Source organism: Cynocephalus volans, chromosome 2 (genome assembly GCF_027409185.1).
Source record: "Cynocephalus volans isolate mCynVol1 chromosome 2, mCynVol1.pri, whole genome shotgun sequence".
In the NCBI taxonomy this organism is placed as follows: Eukaryota; Metazoa; Chordata; class Mammalia; order Dermoptera; family Cynocephalidae; genus Cynocephalus; species Cynocephalus volans.
In genome coordinates, this window is record NC_084461.1 from 137,092,439 (window position 1) to 137,106,254 (window position 13,816).

General features: G+C 45.4%; 1 protein-coding gene across 1 annotated transcript in view; it reads left to right on the top strand.

Annotated features, from left to right (window-relative positions):
• LARP1 (La ribonucleoprotein 1, translational regulator) overlaps positions 1-11,795 on the top strand; it is a 52,191-nt gene extending 40,396 nt beyond the window's left edge. The window contains exons 11-19 of the mRNA XM_063083430.1: positions 1,683-2,075; positions 2,918-3,041; positions 3,168-3,373; positions 3,838-3,944; positions 4,813-4,964; positions 6,876-7,020; positions 8,663-8,772; positions 8,949-9,076; positions 10,685-11,795. Coding sequence (XP_062939500.1) covers positions 1,683-2,075; positions 2,918-3,041; positions 3,168-3,373; positions 3,838-3,944; positions 4,813-4,964; positions 6,876-7,020; positions 8,663-8,772; positions 8,949-9,076; positions 10,685-10,894 — 1,575 coding nt within the window. The 3' untranslated portion in view covers positions 10,895-11,795. The remainder of the gene's footprint in view (positions 1-1,682; positions 2,076-2,917; positions 3,042-3,167; positions 3,374-3,837; positions 3,945-4,812; positions 4,965-6,875; positions 7,021-8,662; positions 8,773-8,948; positions 9,077-10,684) is intronic.
• The last annotated feature ends 2,021 nt before the right edge of the window (positions 11,796-13,816 follow it).

Genomic DNA, 13,816 nt, shown 5'->3' on the forward strand with positions numbered 1-13,816 from the left:
GGGGCTGCATTTTCAGTGCCTTTCCTCTGAATTTGTCCTCACTGTCCCATATATAAGCCACTAAAGCCATCAGAAGAGGGAAGGGAGAGGGAACAGAGGCATGACCTAGATGTGGAGTTAGAGTCTACACTAGAACACAGATTTCCTGCACTGATGACTAGGTGACTTTGGGAAAGGTTTAATATCTCAAGGCTTCAGTTTCTTCATCTTAAGTGAAGGGAAGGAGGGGTTAGACTGCTCTAGAAATACTAAAGCAATGTATATATAGTACAGAGGGAGTCCATTGTTAGAGAAGTCTTTTAATCTCAAACTAAAATTACTGCCTTGTTCCCAAGCTCTGGATTTTTCTCCATCCACATCCCTACTCCCTCTTTGAAGGCTTCTTTGGTCTGGGGCTTGTGAGGAGATTTCAGAGGTGATCTTGGACTTTGATCTATGGAATTCCATGCCTCCATATCTATTTTACCATGGTGACCATTTCTCTCATCTCCTTTCTCTTGTCTGTCTGTTCATACCCAGAATTTCCCACTGTTCTGGCTGTAGTTCTTCAGAAAGTGTTGGAGATCAGGCCAGAATCATGAGGAGAAAGGTAGTAAGTGGACAAGGACCTTATAAGGTTCAGGCCTACAGACTCAAAAGTCATGGAAACGTGGGAGCCAGACATAGCCCCCCATTCTAGAATTAGAGTCCCCTACTTCCACCTGGCCTGTCTTGAACCTCAAAAGATCATGTTGGAGTTCGAGATGCCTCAAAAAAGCTCTTTGCACAGTAGGGAATTGCCTTATGGATATATACTGTCAGGTAGACAAGTAGTTCTCCCCCAGAGTCTCAGATAAATTCAGTCTATCAACACTCTGAAATATTTTCTCTTTGCTGAAGTCACTCTGTTTTCTCTTGCCTTTGGACATACTTTTCTTTCTGCATAGCGCATTTTGTCCCTTCCTTCATCTGGCTTACTTATGTTCTTCCTTTACTTGTAACTTCTTCCAGGAAGCCTTCCGTAACCATCCTCACTCCCAGTTGGATGAGCATTCCTCCCTATGTACTCCTACAAATACTATTATAGCTTCTACCATGCCACATTGCAGTTGGCTGACTTTTTCTGCCACTGAACTGTGAGCTCCCTAAGTACAGGGGCCTTGTGTTATTCATTATTCTGTTTTTATGTTTTTTACACAGAGCCTGGTACTAGTGGGTATTTCCTCATTCATCAAATAGTTGGACATCTGCTGTTGTTAGGTCCCAATCTAGGTACTAAGTAAGTAAGGCAACTGTAGTTCTTGCCTCATGGAGCATTCAGCTTATTGGGAGATGTTGAGTAGATGGATAAGTGGATGAATCAACTTGTTGAACTTCTGTGTGCCCACTCCCAGGCTAGGTGCTGTGTACGATATAAAGGTAAATGAGAGCAATTTCTAACCTATAGGGAACTTGTCATCTAGTTGTTCATGAATGACCATGATGGGAACTTTGAGTGGAGGAACCTGAACTTCTATTAGATATCCTTTCCCCAAGAAGCTGACTCCAGGGAGGACACTTGTAACCTGCTAATATTACTAGGGCCACAGCTGTGACAGTGTCATGCTGAGGGGCCAGAGACTCCCTCTTGTAGGACAGCTACAGAGCCTGGTCCAAGGACCCCCCTGGTGATTCTCTCTCCCCTTGGTCTGTCCCTGTTTTAGAAGGCAGAGGAGCCCAGGTTTGCCCACCCAACCTCTCTGCCTCAGCAGCTGCCCTCCCAGCAGCTGATGTCCAAGGATCAGGATGAGCAAGAGGAACTGGATTTCTTGTTTGACGAGGAGATGGAGCAGATGGATGGGCGGAAGAACACCTTTACCGCCTGGTCTGATGAAGACTCTGACTATGAGATTGATGACCGGGATGTCAACAAGATCCTCATTGTTACCCAGACACCACCTTACATGCGCCGGCACCCAGGAGGGGACCGCACAGGCAACCACACCTCACGTGCCAAGATGAGTGCCGAGCTGGCCAAGGTCATTAACGACGGACTTTTTTATTATGAGCAGGACCTGTGGACTGAGAAGTTTGAACCTGAGTATTCCCAGATCAAGGTGAGGCTCAGACGTAGCAGTGAGTGTGGGGCCTGGAGTGCGTGTAATACACGGAAAAGAGGAAGGCTGAGTGTGTGACCTTGGACTGGTCTCTACAATCCAGAGCCTCGATATCCTTATGTATAAGAAAGGGATGGTGATTGCCACCTTGCTGGGGCATTAAGAGCAAGAGAGATGTGTAACACTGTAAACTGCATGTGTGTTGGGGGTAATTACTGTCCTACCTATGTGTTCATATTTAATGTTGAAACAGTCAGCTAGATGCTTTTGTGTGGAGTAGAATTAAGGGTTAGATTGTCATTTCTGTTCTTAAATATCTAGGCATATGTAAAAGTTTAAAAGCCTTTTAAAGAGTTTGCTTTGTGTGGAAAATGGAGAAAAGGTAGATCGTTTTAAAAATTGCTGCTGCCTGGAAATAGTCAAAACATCTCTGTTGTAGGTTTATACAGAGTGGGCATGTTGGGGGGCGGGCAGTGTAATGAGTAGCAGTGTGTTTGGTGTAGGTGAGGAGAGAGTTGCCCAGCTACTCTGTAACAAGACAGTGGTAGGAAGAGACTTGGGGAGGCACTGGAATGTCCGGTGAGTTCCTAGGGAGCTGTTGTCAGCCTGATCTCAGTCTTACTGCAGGCAGGGTAGGGCAGGTACTGTCCTTTTCTGGATTAGCACACTCGTGCGCCAAGGGGTTGAGGAATAGCAGGGCAGCTGAGAGCCTGAGGACCAGAATTCCACGTATGTGGACGTGGGAGCTGCCCTCTCCTACTTCCTGCCAGTCTTGATTCCTAAACAGGCTGGAGCAGCCTGCTTACTAACTTTTTTCCCCACCCATCTCATATCCTCTGCAGCAAGAAGTTGAGAACTTCAAGAAAGTCAACATGATCAGCCGGGAGCAATTTGACACACTGACCCCTGAGCCCCCTGTGGATCCCAATCAGGAAGTTCCTCCTGGGCCACCCCGCTTCCAGCAAGGTGAGGGGCAGACACCTGGGATCGTGGCATGGGTGAGAGGCTCTGGAGCTGTGAGACTGAGGGCCTTTCAGGGGCTGATGGCCACAGGCCTTCCCTGGTTGCTGACCCCTCTCTCTGCCTCTGCAGTTCCCACCGATGCCCTGGCCAACAAGTTGTTTGGTGCTCCTGAGCCTTCCACCATCGCCCGCTCTTTACCAACCACTGTCCCAGAGTCACCAAATTATCGCAATGCCAGAACTCCCCGCACTCCCCGTACACCACAGCTCAAAGACTCAAGCCAGACATCACGGTTTTACCCAGTGGTGAAAGAAGGACGGACACTAGATGCCAAGGTGAGGCACTCCTGCTGGGTTGCTAAGAGTCTTGGGCCCACTTTACAGTATTCCAGAATTTTGCTTCTCTCCCTTGTCTGAGCCAAGAAAGTGCCACATCCCCTACCTGCTTTTTGTTCTTAGGCTGGAGGGTTCACCCAGGATTGAGTGACCACATCTACAAAATAGACTGGGTGTGGGAGTGGTGGCCCCATGTAGCCATGAAAAGGCCTAAGGAGCACTGACCAGGTGTGAGTTCTCGGGCAAATCATTTTAGGTCCAAGCCTTGATGTCTTTACCTGTGAAGTAGGCATATCAGTTCCTAGCTCACAACTGTGAACATTATGTGAGAGAATAGATATGAAAATGCTTTTGTAAAATGTGAGGTACCACGCACATACGAGCATCTTAGTCCTATGAGTGCTTGGTGCCTATCATAGTTGTGGGAATACAAGTAATAATAAATCCTGGACTGACCTTGGCAGATGCCTCGAAAAAGGAAGACAAGACACAGCTCGAACCCACCCTTGGAGAGTCATGTGGGCTGGGTAATGGATTCCCGAGAGCACAGGCCCCGGACTGCTTCCATCAGGTATTTGGGACCCTGGGGGAGGAGAGACCGGGTTGCCTGTGGGATGGATGGGAGAGCCATGAAATTGACGAGACCAGGAAGAGTGGACTGAAAATTAAAGGAACCGCCATTTAAATCTAAAAAAACAGTAGTGTGGAAAGCTTAGTCCAAGATTTGGGAAGGGGAAGGCTTCTTTTTAAAGAAGTGGTATGTGGCCACATGAGACCAGATTTTAGTATACTCAGAGACAGAATATCTCTGAGTTGATTTCCAAGCCTATTATCTGTTGCCTACCTAAGGGAGGATAGCCAGGTAGTTGAATAAAGATACAGATTCTTTGGCCCCATGCAAGATCTACTGACTCAGCTTCTGGGGGTAGGGCCCCAGACTCCTTTTTATTTATTTTCAATGAAATGGCCCCAGTGTTTGTTCCCTTCTGATGGGAGCCACTGAACTATGTATTCTCCCTGCAGAGAGAGCACAGACTGAAAATAGGCATGATTTTGAAAAAAGTATGGATGGATTGACCCATGATGGCTTTTTAAGAAAGCTGAATGTTAAAAGTTAAGTAAATAAATGATTAAAAGCTTAGGTTTTGCCATTAGACAGAACATTGCCATTAGATAGCTCCATGACCCTGGAAGAGTCTCCCAGTCTCTGAGTCTCAATGACCTCCTCGTAAAACCCTCTAGGGGTTGATGCAAAGACTTAAATCAGACCTAGGGATATAAGTTAAGGGCCTAGCACAGTGCCTCTGGGCCTCCTTGTTTGGTGCCCTATGAGAGGCTGGATTTTGGCTGATGGAAGGGATCAGAGAGATCCCTCCTAACTTTATGGTAGGGCTGTTGTGAGGAACCCAGTGACACCATCTCTCTCGTGGCCTCTGTAGCTCCAGCCCCTCAGAAGGGACACCTGCAGTTGGCAGCTATGGCTGTACCCCTCAGTCACTGCCCAAGTTCCAGCATCCTTCCCATGAGCTGCTTAAGGAAAACGGCTTCACACAACACGTCTACCACAAGTATCGTAGGCGCTGCCTTAACGGTAAGAAGTGCAGGCAGAAAGGGGCCATTACTTTGAGACCCAGAGTGTAGGGCTGGGGTTGGTGGGGGTGGGAGGAGTAGGTTACTCTGTTTTCTGTGACCTCAGAGCAAGAAGTGACATGACTTTACAGCAAGAAAGATTGAAGTTAGACTTAGGCCAGGTAGTTCTTATTTTTTTACTTATTTATGGGGATTTTTTGCAGTTAGCCAGTAAAGGGATCCAAACCTGTGACTCTGGTGTTATAAGGCTGTGTTCTAACCAATGAAGCTAACTGATCAGCCCCTTGGCCAGGTAGTTTTAAATGCAGGAAGCTAAGGAAACGTGGCACTCAGAACAGGGTTGCCAAGTGATGGCTTGTTGGCCAAATCCAACTGGTGGTCTGTTTTTATACGGCCCTAGAGCTAAGAACATTTTTTATGTTTTTAAGGCGTTGTGGGGATAAAGGAATTTGTGACAGAAAGTATATGTCGCCTGCAAGGCCTGAAATATTTACTGTGTATGATGCCATGGCTTTTAGTGTATTCAGAGTTGTGCATCCATCACTAGAATCAATTTTAGAACATTTCATTAAGCCAAAAAAGAAACCCTCTACCCCTTACCAGTCACTCCCCATTCCACATACTACCCCTCTCCATCCCTCCCCTTCACTCCTCCCAGCTGTGTGAAACTGCCAGTCTACTTTGTGTCTCTATGGATCTGCCCATTCTAGACATTTCACATAAATGGAATTATACTGTATATATATGTGGTCCTTTGTGACTGGCTTCTTTCCCTGAGTCTATTTTTAAGGTTAGGCAGTGTTGTAGCATATGGCAGTCTTTATTCCTTTTCATTGCCAGATATATTCCATTTTATGGATATATAATATTTTATTTACCCATTCATCAGTTGATGGACTTTTGGGTTGTTTTTACCTTTTGTCTATCATGAATAATGCTAGACGTACGTGAATGTGCACATTCACGTACAAGTTTTCTTACAGACATAGGTTTTTATCTATCTTGGGTAGAAGGGTAGTGTTGCTGGATCATATGTAACTATGTTTAACCTTTTGAGGAACTTCAAAACTTTTTCAAAGTGCAAGCACTATTTTATAACCTAGCAGCAATACATGAAGGTTCTGATTTTTTCACATCCTCCCAACACTTGTTAATGTCTGTCTTTTATTATAGCCATTCTAGTGGATGTGAAGTGTTATCTCCTTATGGTTTTGATTTGTATTTTTCTGACAGCTAATGAAGTTGAGCATTTTTTTAAATGTGTTTATTGGCCATTTGTATCTCTTTTGTGGAGAAATGTCTGTTCGGACCTTTTTAAAACTGGATTATGTCTTATTAACTTGTAGCAGTTCTTTATATATTCTAGATTCAAGTCCCTTGTCAGATACAGGATTTGTGGGTTGTCTTTTCACTTTCTTGATGAACAAAGGTTTTCACTTTTAATGATGTCCATTTATTTTGTTGCTTGTGCTTTTGGTGTTGTGTATTGTTTTTTGATGTTACCATTTTATACTTGTTAATATTATAGGACTCCTGAGATAATTATTGGTACTGAGCCAAATATAATGTATTAGAATTTACAAATTATTTGTTCATGCTTTGCCTTGTTCTGACTACTCTTGAAAGTGATACCAGTTCAGATGAAGAGCTAGACCAATGACATGATTCAGAAGCTGGTGGCACCTGCATCTGGTGAGGCTCAGGTCCAGTGCCTAGCAGCCGGGCCTGACACGGAGTCACACAGTAGTAGTGCTCAATAAATACCTGCTGAGTGACTGAAGTGGCAGATGATGAGCAAGGGAATTTGGAGGTACAGGAGAAAGGACCAAGTTCTTAGGTTGCAGGATCCTTAGTCCCCAAAGCAAGGGGAATATGATCTGAGGTGTGTCTTTCCTCCTTCCTTCTCCATCAGAGCGGAAACGCTTGGGCATTGGCCAGTCTCAGGAGATGAACACTCTCTTCCGCTTCTGGTCCTTTTTCCTCCGAGATCACTTCAACAAAAAGATGTACGAGGAGTTCAAGCAGCTGGCTTTGGAAGATGCCAAAGAAGGCTACAGGTGAGGGGATGGGGCGGAGGCTCTCCCGGTGCTGGGGGTGAGGAGTCCCCAGCAGGTGCTCTCAAAACTGCAGCTGGAAATCCATTGCATGTGTATGTAGTTAATATACTTTATAAGAAAATATTTTAAAATGAGTACTGTATTCATTATGGTTCTAATTTGAAAGTTTAAAAGGTCATATAGTGAAAAGTTTCCTCACCCATCTTCCTGCCACTTAGTTTCTTTCCCCACAGGCAACCAGTATTGTTAGAATCTCGTGGGTCCTTTCTAAAAATACTTAATACCTGTGTAAGCAAGTACCTATCTATGCAGTCTCCCATGCTGCCACCACCCCCTTTCTGTTTACACAAAAGATGGTCTACATTATATATTCTTTTGTACCTTGCTGCTGCTGCTTTTTTTTTTCTCCTTAATGCTGTATTTTGGAAATCATTCCATATCTGTACATAAATAACTTTTCTGTTTTATAGCCTGTAACATGGTCTTACACACTGTATGGACATATCATGATTTACTTAACCAGTCTCCTATTAACAGATACTTAGGTTGTTTTCAATATTTTACCATACAAAACTTTTTTAAGACCCTATTTCTCACCTCCACCCCCAATTTTCAAAGTAAAATGTGCTCTCTGTAAGCAATTTGAAAAGTACAGAAATGTTTGAAGAAGGTGGGGAAAACATCCTTCAGTCCAGAGACAACAAGTGTTAATGTTCTTCCATCAAGCTCGCCAGTCTCTTACTGGCAGAGTTAATATATTAGATTATCTTGTGAATGCCTTTTTGTGTCTTATTTTTATTTATCATTTATAAGCATGAACATTTTTCCTTGTCATTAAAATATTTAACTTCTTTTTCTTCTTACAGAGGTTATTAATATGCCTTAAGCTTGTCTTTCCAGACTTTGTGTGTATGTGTAGATACAAAATTTACATATTTGTTTACAAAAATGAGATCAGTCTGCATATACTTTGAAACCTCTTTTCCACTTGGTAGTTTATCATAAGCATCTTTCAATATCCATAAGTATAGTTACACTATAATTTTTAGTAGGTTATATTCTATTGTATGGATTTACCTTGATTCTTAACCACTTCGCTATTCTTATTACATTTTATTCAGTAATAAAAAAGCTGTTGTGAAGAGCTTTGTACATCTGTAAAATCTAAATCTGCAGTTTTGGCTGTTTCCTTGGCCATATGCTCCTAGAAGTGAAGTTTCTGCTTTTATAATGAAAAAACCTGCTAGCTGGCATGGTCAAATGGCCTTGCAGAGAACTTAGACCAGGAATTGGCACACTTTTTCTGCAAAGGGACAGACAGTAAATAAATTGGGCTTTGTGGGCCATAAGATTTCTGTTCCAACTACTCAACTCTACTTTTGTAGCAGAAAGTAGCCATAGCAAGTAGATGTGGGTGGCGGCACAGAGTTTGCTGACACCTGGCAAACTATGAAGATTTAATGTTGGATCCACTTAGACTAGCTTTAAATGTTAGCCTTCTTAAAGCATATTTGCCATTTTTTCGATATAGCAGTAACACATAGTTTAAACTGTTTCGTAGTTCCTCTGTTATGCAGGCACATTTCCCTATTTAACAGATGAAGAAACTGTGCCCTGATTTCACTGACGTGTTCTTCTACAGATATGGTTTGGAGTGCCTTTTTCGATACTACAGTTATGGCCTGGAGAAGAAGTTCCGGCTAGACATATTCAAGGATTTCCAGGAGGAAACCATGAAGGACTATGAAGCTGGTAAGAGCCAGAGTTGGGTCTCCACGATCCCTGGTCATCTAGGCCTTTTGCTGTCTCCCCATTTCAACATGGATCTCTCTATCATGCCATGCTTCCCTCTCCTCTGAGCCTCTTTATTCTCATCTTCTTTTCACCAGCCCACCTTTTCTCTACCTCTCTCTCTTCTTTCCCTACAGGCCAACTCTATGGGCTGGAGAAGTTCTGGGCCTTCTTGAAATATTCCAAAGCCAAAAATTTGGACATTGACCCCAAACTGCAAGAATACCTCGGCAAATTCCGACGTCTTGAAGACTTCCGAGTAGATGTGAGTAAAAATCTCTCTTCTTTCAAATCCCAGTTGTCCTGGAAAGAAAACAACCCGGAATCAGAATACCTGGGTTTTGATCCCAGTTGTGCCACAACCTCTGGGACCCTTCTCCCTACCCCCAATTTTGGCCTTAGTTTCTTCATCCTGTAAACTAGAAGGTGAGAATGGACAGTGAAGGCTACTTGGAAGGAATCATATGGTTGTTCCTGCCTCCCCTTCCCATGGTAGACATCGCTAAACCATCATAATGCTCTTTCCTTTTTATCTCATAACCTTCCTTGCTACTGTGCCCCAGTTAGTCATTACTAGTTGATCACGATGAGTACCCAAGATAAATGTGTTTGCTCTTTCTGGAAAAGTCCAATTCTAACCCCAGAAGTTTATTAATTCTGGTGTCTGGTTGTCCAGTCTTGGAGCAGTGCCTCAACAGTGACATCTAGTGGTGGGTCTGGGTTATTGCTACTGGATGTATCAAGGGAAGTGGTGGTTGAGTGGAGTAATTTGTTCAGTTGATTGAGCAGATACTGATTGGAACTGTCTGTGCTGGGTGCTTCAAGGACTCTAGAGATGAGTGAAAGACTTTTCTTCAGAGTTTACAGTGTAGTAGAGATCTCTGCTAGTCATGTTATTCCCTTCAAACCTTTTAGCAAGAAGGCAAATATAAGTAAATGGCAATAATAGTCCTCACATTTATTATTTAACGTCTTGCATTTATTGAGTTTTTACTGTGCCAAGCACTGTACTAGGCATTTTACATTGTCCTAATTCAACCCTTATGTGATGAAGTAGGCAGGGTTTATTTTTGTCATCATTATATGATGGGTAAACTGAGGCTCATGACCCCTCAGTGAGATAGTAGCAGAGCTGCTCAGGTCTCCTAGTATAAAGATGAGTCTGTTTTCTTTCATCCCTAAGCACTTCCACCCTTGGAGAGGAGAGGGGGTACAAGTGCAAAGAATCTTTGTGATAGGTAGACCTGTTAAGATGGAACAAAAAGGGCTCAGCCTTGGCGCTCAAAACGGGAAGGAAATGGCTTCAAGGTTTACAGGATTTTTGGTAGTGATGGGGCCAAACTGGATCATGTTCTGATGCTTAGTTCAGTGTCCTCTTTAGAGCCTTGAGGGGAATGAGCTGATCCCCAGGAGCATCTGGGCCTTCTAAGCTGAGAAATCTCAGCATACTACATGCCATATTCCACACTTCATCTTCTGTGCAAGAGAGCCCATCTCAGAAGAGGAGCAGAAACTTGTATGGAGAAAAGCCTGGCCTTTGAGGATAGATGGACCTTAATTTTATCTTTGCCAATTACTAGCTATGGGACCCTGGACAAATTACTTTTCTGTGCTTCAGTTTCCTTGTCTGTAGTAAAAACAGATGATCATGTCCACATCAAAGGGTGTTATGGACCCCATGAGAGAATGTGCATACAATAGCACAGTGCATGGCATGGAGAAATGCTTAATAACTGGTAATACATTTTGAAGGTTAAACCCATTCATTATCTACATTTGGAGGTAGAGAGTAAGGGGTTTGTAGACAGCCCTTGCAAGAAAGGGTGTGTGGGTTGTGCCCCCTAATCACCCGTGACTCCCCCTTTTGTTGCAGCCCCCCATGGGTGAGGAGGGCAACCACAAGCGACACCCAGTGGTAGCAGGAGGTGGTGGCGGTGAGAGCAGGAAGCGGTGCCCCTCCCAGTCTTCCAGCAGGCCTGCCACCATGATCAGCCAACCCCCTACACCACCCACCGGCCAGCCCATCCGGGAAGATGCCAAATGGACAAGCCAGCACTCGGACACACAGACTTTGGGAAAGTGAAAAGCCCCTTTAGTCCTGGGGTTAGAGGGGGGTAAAGGGATGGGATGGGTAAGAGTCCATGGGGATGCCCAGTCCCAGGAGAGGGGACAGAGAAAGGACAGGCCTGGAGTTATTAGCTTGGGCCTTCGTGCTGTGTAGCAACGTGTACACCATTTGGGCTATCAGAGGTACCCCTGGGCATGAGCCTCCACATACCCTTTCCCCTCCTCTCTCTATGACACTTCACACCCTAGCTTCTTCTAAGGGGGGAGGGAAAAGGGGGAGATTTTTTTTTTATATATATATATATATATATATCAAGTTTTAAATTATTGATAGTTTGTCTGGATTACCAAAATCACTCTGCAGCCCTTCCTGTGGCTGATTTGGCTGCAACCCTGGTCCCCACCCATAGCCTCCTTCTGTTCCCCCTCAAGCCAACTATGCAGCCCATAAGAAGGCCCTGAGGGCCCCATTGCCCAGCACTGTCCCATGGAAGGCTCTTGCAGTACCCCGGGCCCTAGGAGCACCAGCCCCTTGATCATCTGGGGTTTTCCATCACCATGTTCTCTCCCTGCTGTCCCCACCATGCCCTTCTGCCATTTTCTGGGAGAAGGAAACCAAAGGATCTAAAAGTGTGGGGGTTGGGGGAAGGTTTCAGCCTCTCTCCTCTCCCCACGCCCCATACTCCCCAGCCCAGAGAGACGCTGCTCATACCAGAAAAGACTATTGAAAGATGATTTATTTTATTTTTCTCTGACCTTTCCATCCTGGGGAAAACGGGAGGGGGGGGGGAGAGAAAAAAAAGACAAATCGATCATAAAAAAAATCAGCCCCACCTAATCCACAGAAAGTGATGTCTTTCCCCTCCCCTTGGAATTTTTTTGTTTTGTTCTTGGAAATAATATTTTTTTAAAAGTTGCCTTATTGTGGAGCGGGAATCTGAAATACCCAAATGCCTGTTTTCCTCGGTGGAGTCAACCTGAAGAGTTCCCACCTTCTCTGGATGTGCCTGGGCTTGGATTGGCTAGAATCTTTCTCTGGACTGAGTTGCATGTACAATGCCTCCTGCCTGGAGGTAAGAGAGTTGAGGGCGGCTTGTATCACAGCCGTTCCCGAAATATCCCTGCTATTGCATCATTTGAAGCTGACGTCCTGTGTCTGTACACTGCTGCCATTGTTGTGTCCTTGCTCTGCTTGCTGTTGCCTCATGCCAGGCCCCATCCTGCCGTGACACCTTTTATTCTACCCTTGGAATCCCAAGGCCAAGTTTGCTTCAAACTGTTGGAGAACACAGTTGGCCTGGATCTGGAACACACTTGTTTTCAGCTCAAATGTCTCCCCGACCCCAGAGGGGAAAGGTGAACACCTGGCAGCTGGGGCTTGGAAATGTTTCTTGTGTTGTCCTGAAAGATCTCTGAGACCTCATGGAGGGCTTCATCTCTCATAAAAGGTCGAGAAAGATGCCATTCTCCTCCTAGGGTTTGTGGGGTCTCTCCCTCTTGCATCCCCCTTCTGCAAGCCATCTATCTCTGCCCACCCTCCAGTTGACCCCGCCTGGGAACGAAGGGATGAGGAGGAGTTGGGGGCTGGGGGAATCCTGCCAGTTGGGAAGCCCTGTGGCAGGAAGGTATATGTGGACATAGAGTATACCTGACTTCTCTTCTCCAGCCACTGACTGCCTGCCTATGTTGGGCTGTGAATGACAATGGAATGGCTGGAGTCTACTGTCGTCAGAAGCTAGGGAGGGTGATGAAGGACTGGCCCACACAGACTGGGATGTGTGCTGGGGATGGGTATGATTACGTGTTCACCCCCAGTGGGAACACAGAAAAGTTTGTGCTCTTGTTGCTCAGTTACTGAAACTTCTTTGGCCTTCCATTTTAACTGGTTCCTCTGTTGGGCCAAAAAGTTGGGAGTAGGAGGAGAGTATCCCAGGCCAACAAGGGCTTGCTCTCTATTTTGGGTACCTTGTTGCTTTTAGCCTGTGCCCACCCCCTATGTTTGTTTTCCCAGTGGTTAGTATGTGGGAAGCCCATCTGAGTTTCTGTGATCCTATTGTCTCGAACCAAGGATGAGTGTCAGGGCTTTGCTCCAACAGTGGGATCTGAGGTCTTTCCCTACCCAGTCTGGTGCCTGCCCCACATTGTACCAGACACTGGACTCCTGGACCCCCCTCCTCCATCTCTGTTCCCCTTTTCTTTCCTTCGGGTTACTCAGCCTTGTACTGTATCCAGCACCACAGAAACCTCAGTGTTTGTCCTCTGCTGGGTTTGGAGGCACAAGGAAGCCTTGGGGGTGTGGAGAAAGGCTGTTCTTAATCTAGAGTGTATTCCCAGGCCAGGGAGCTGCTATCCTCTCCCTGATCCTCTCCACAGGTACCCCTGAAAGAGGGAGCCCCTTTGAGGTGGGGAGGTGGACTTCATCTCAACCATAGGCTGGGGTGGGGGGTGGGGCTTTTTTTTTTTTTTTGGTTATATGTTAGGAGTTAATGTTGCAAAGAGTAGTTTACATCTTCACTTTCTGAAGACACTTGAATTTAGGACCGATGTATCTGTGACAAGCATGCCAGGAGTGGCAGGGGCCATCAGGGCTAGCCACTTCACACCCACTATCCTCCTGGAGATACAAGACCCGAGACACAAAGCAACAGCTGCCCAAACCCCTCTGTTCTATATCCTTCCAAGGTTGGTGCATGCCAACACAGCCATTGGGCATCAAACATCAGAAGGTCTGTGTGCCTCAGCCCTGTTAAGGGGCAGGTGTCTCTTTTTGCCCTCTCCTGAACCTGGGAGCAAATGCACTACCAGTAGAGAAGGGCAATCCTGCTCTGCCCCAGCCTGGACCCCTGGGGCTCAGAGAGAGGTGCTGAGCCCCCATGTCAAAGTTGTAAAATGTTTTTGTATTGTTCCATTGTAGCTCTTCCCCCCCCCCCCCCCCCCC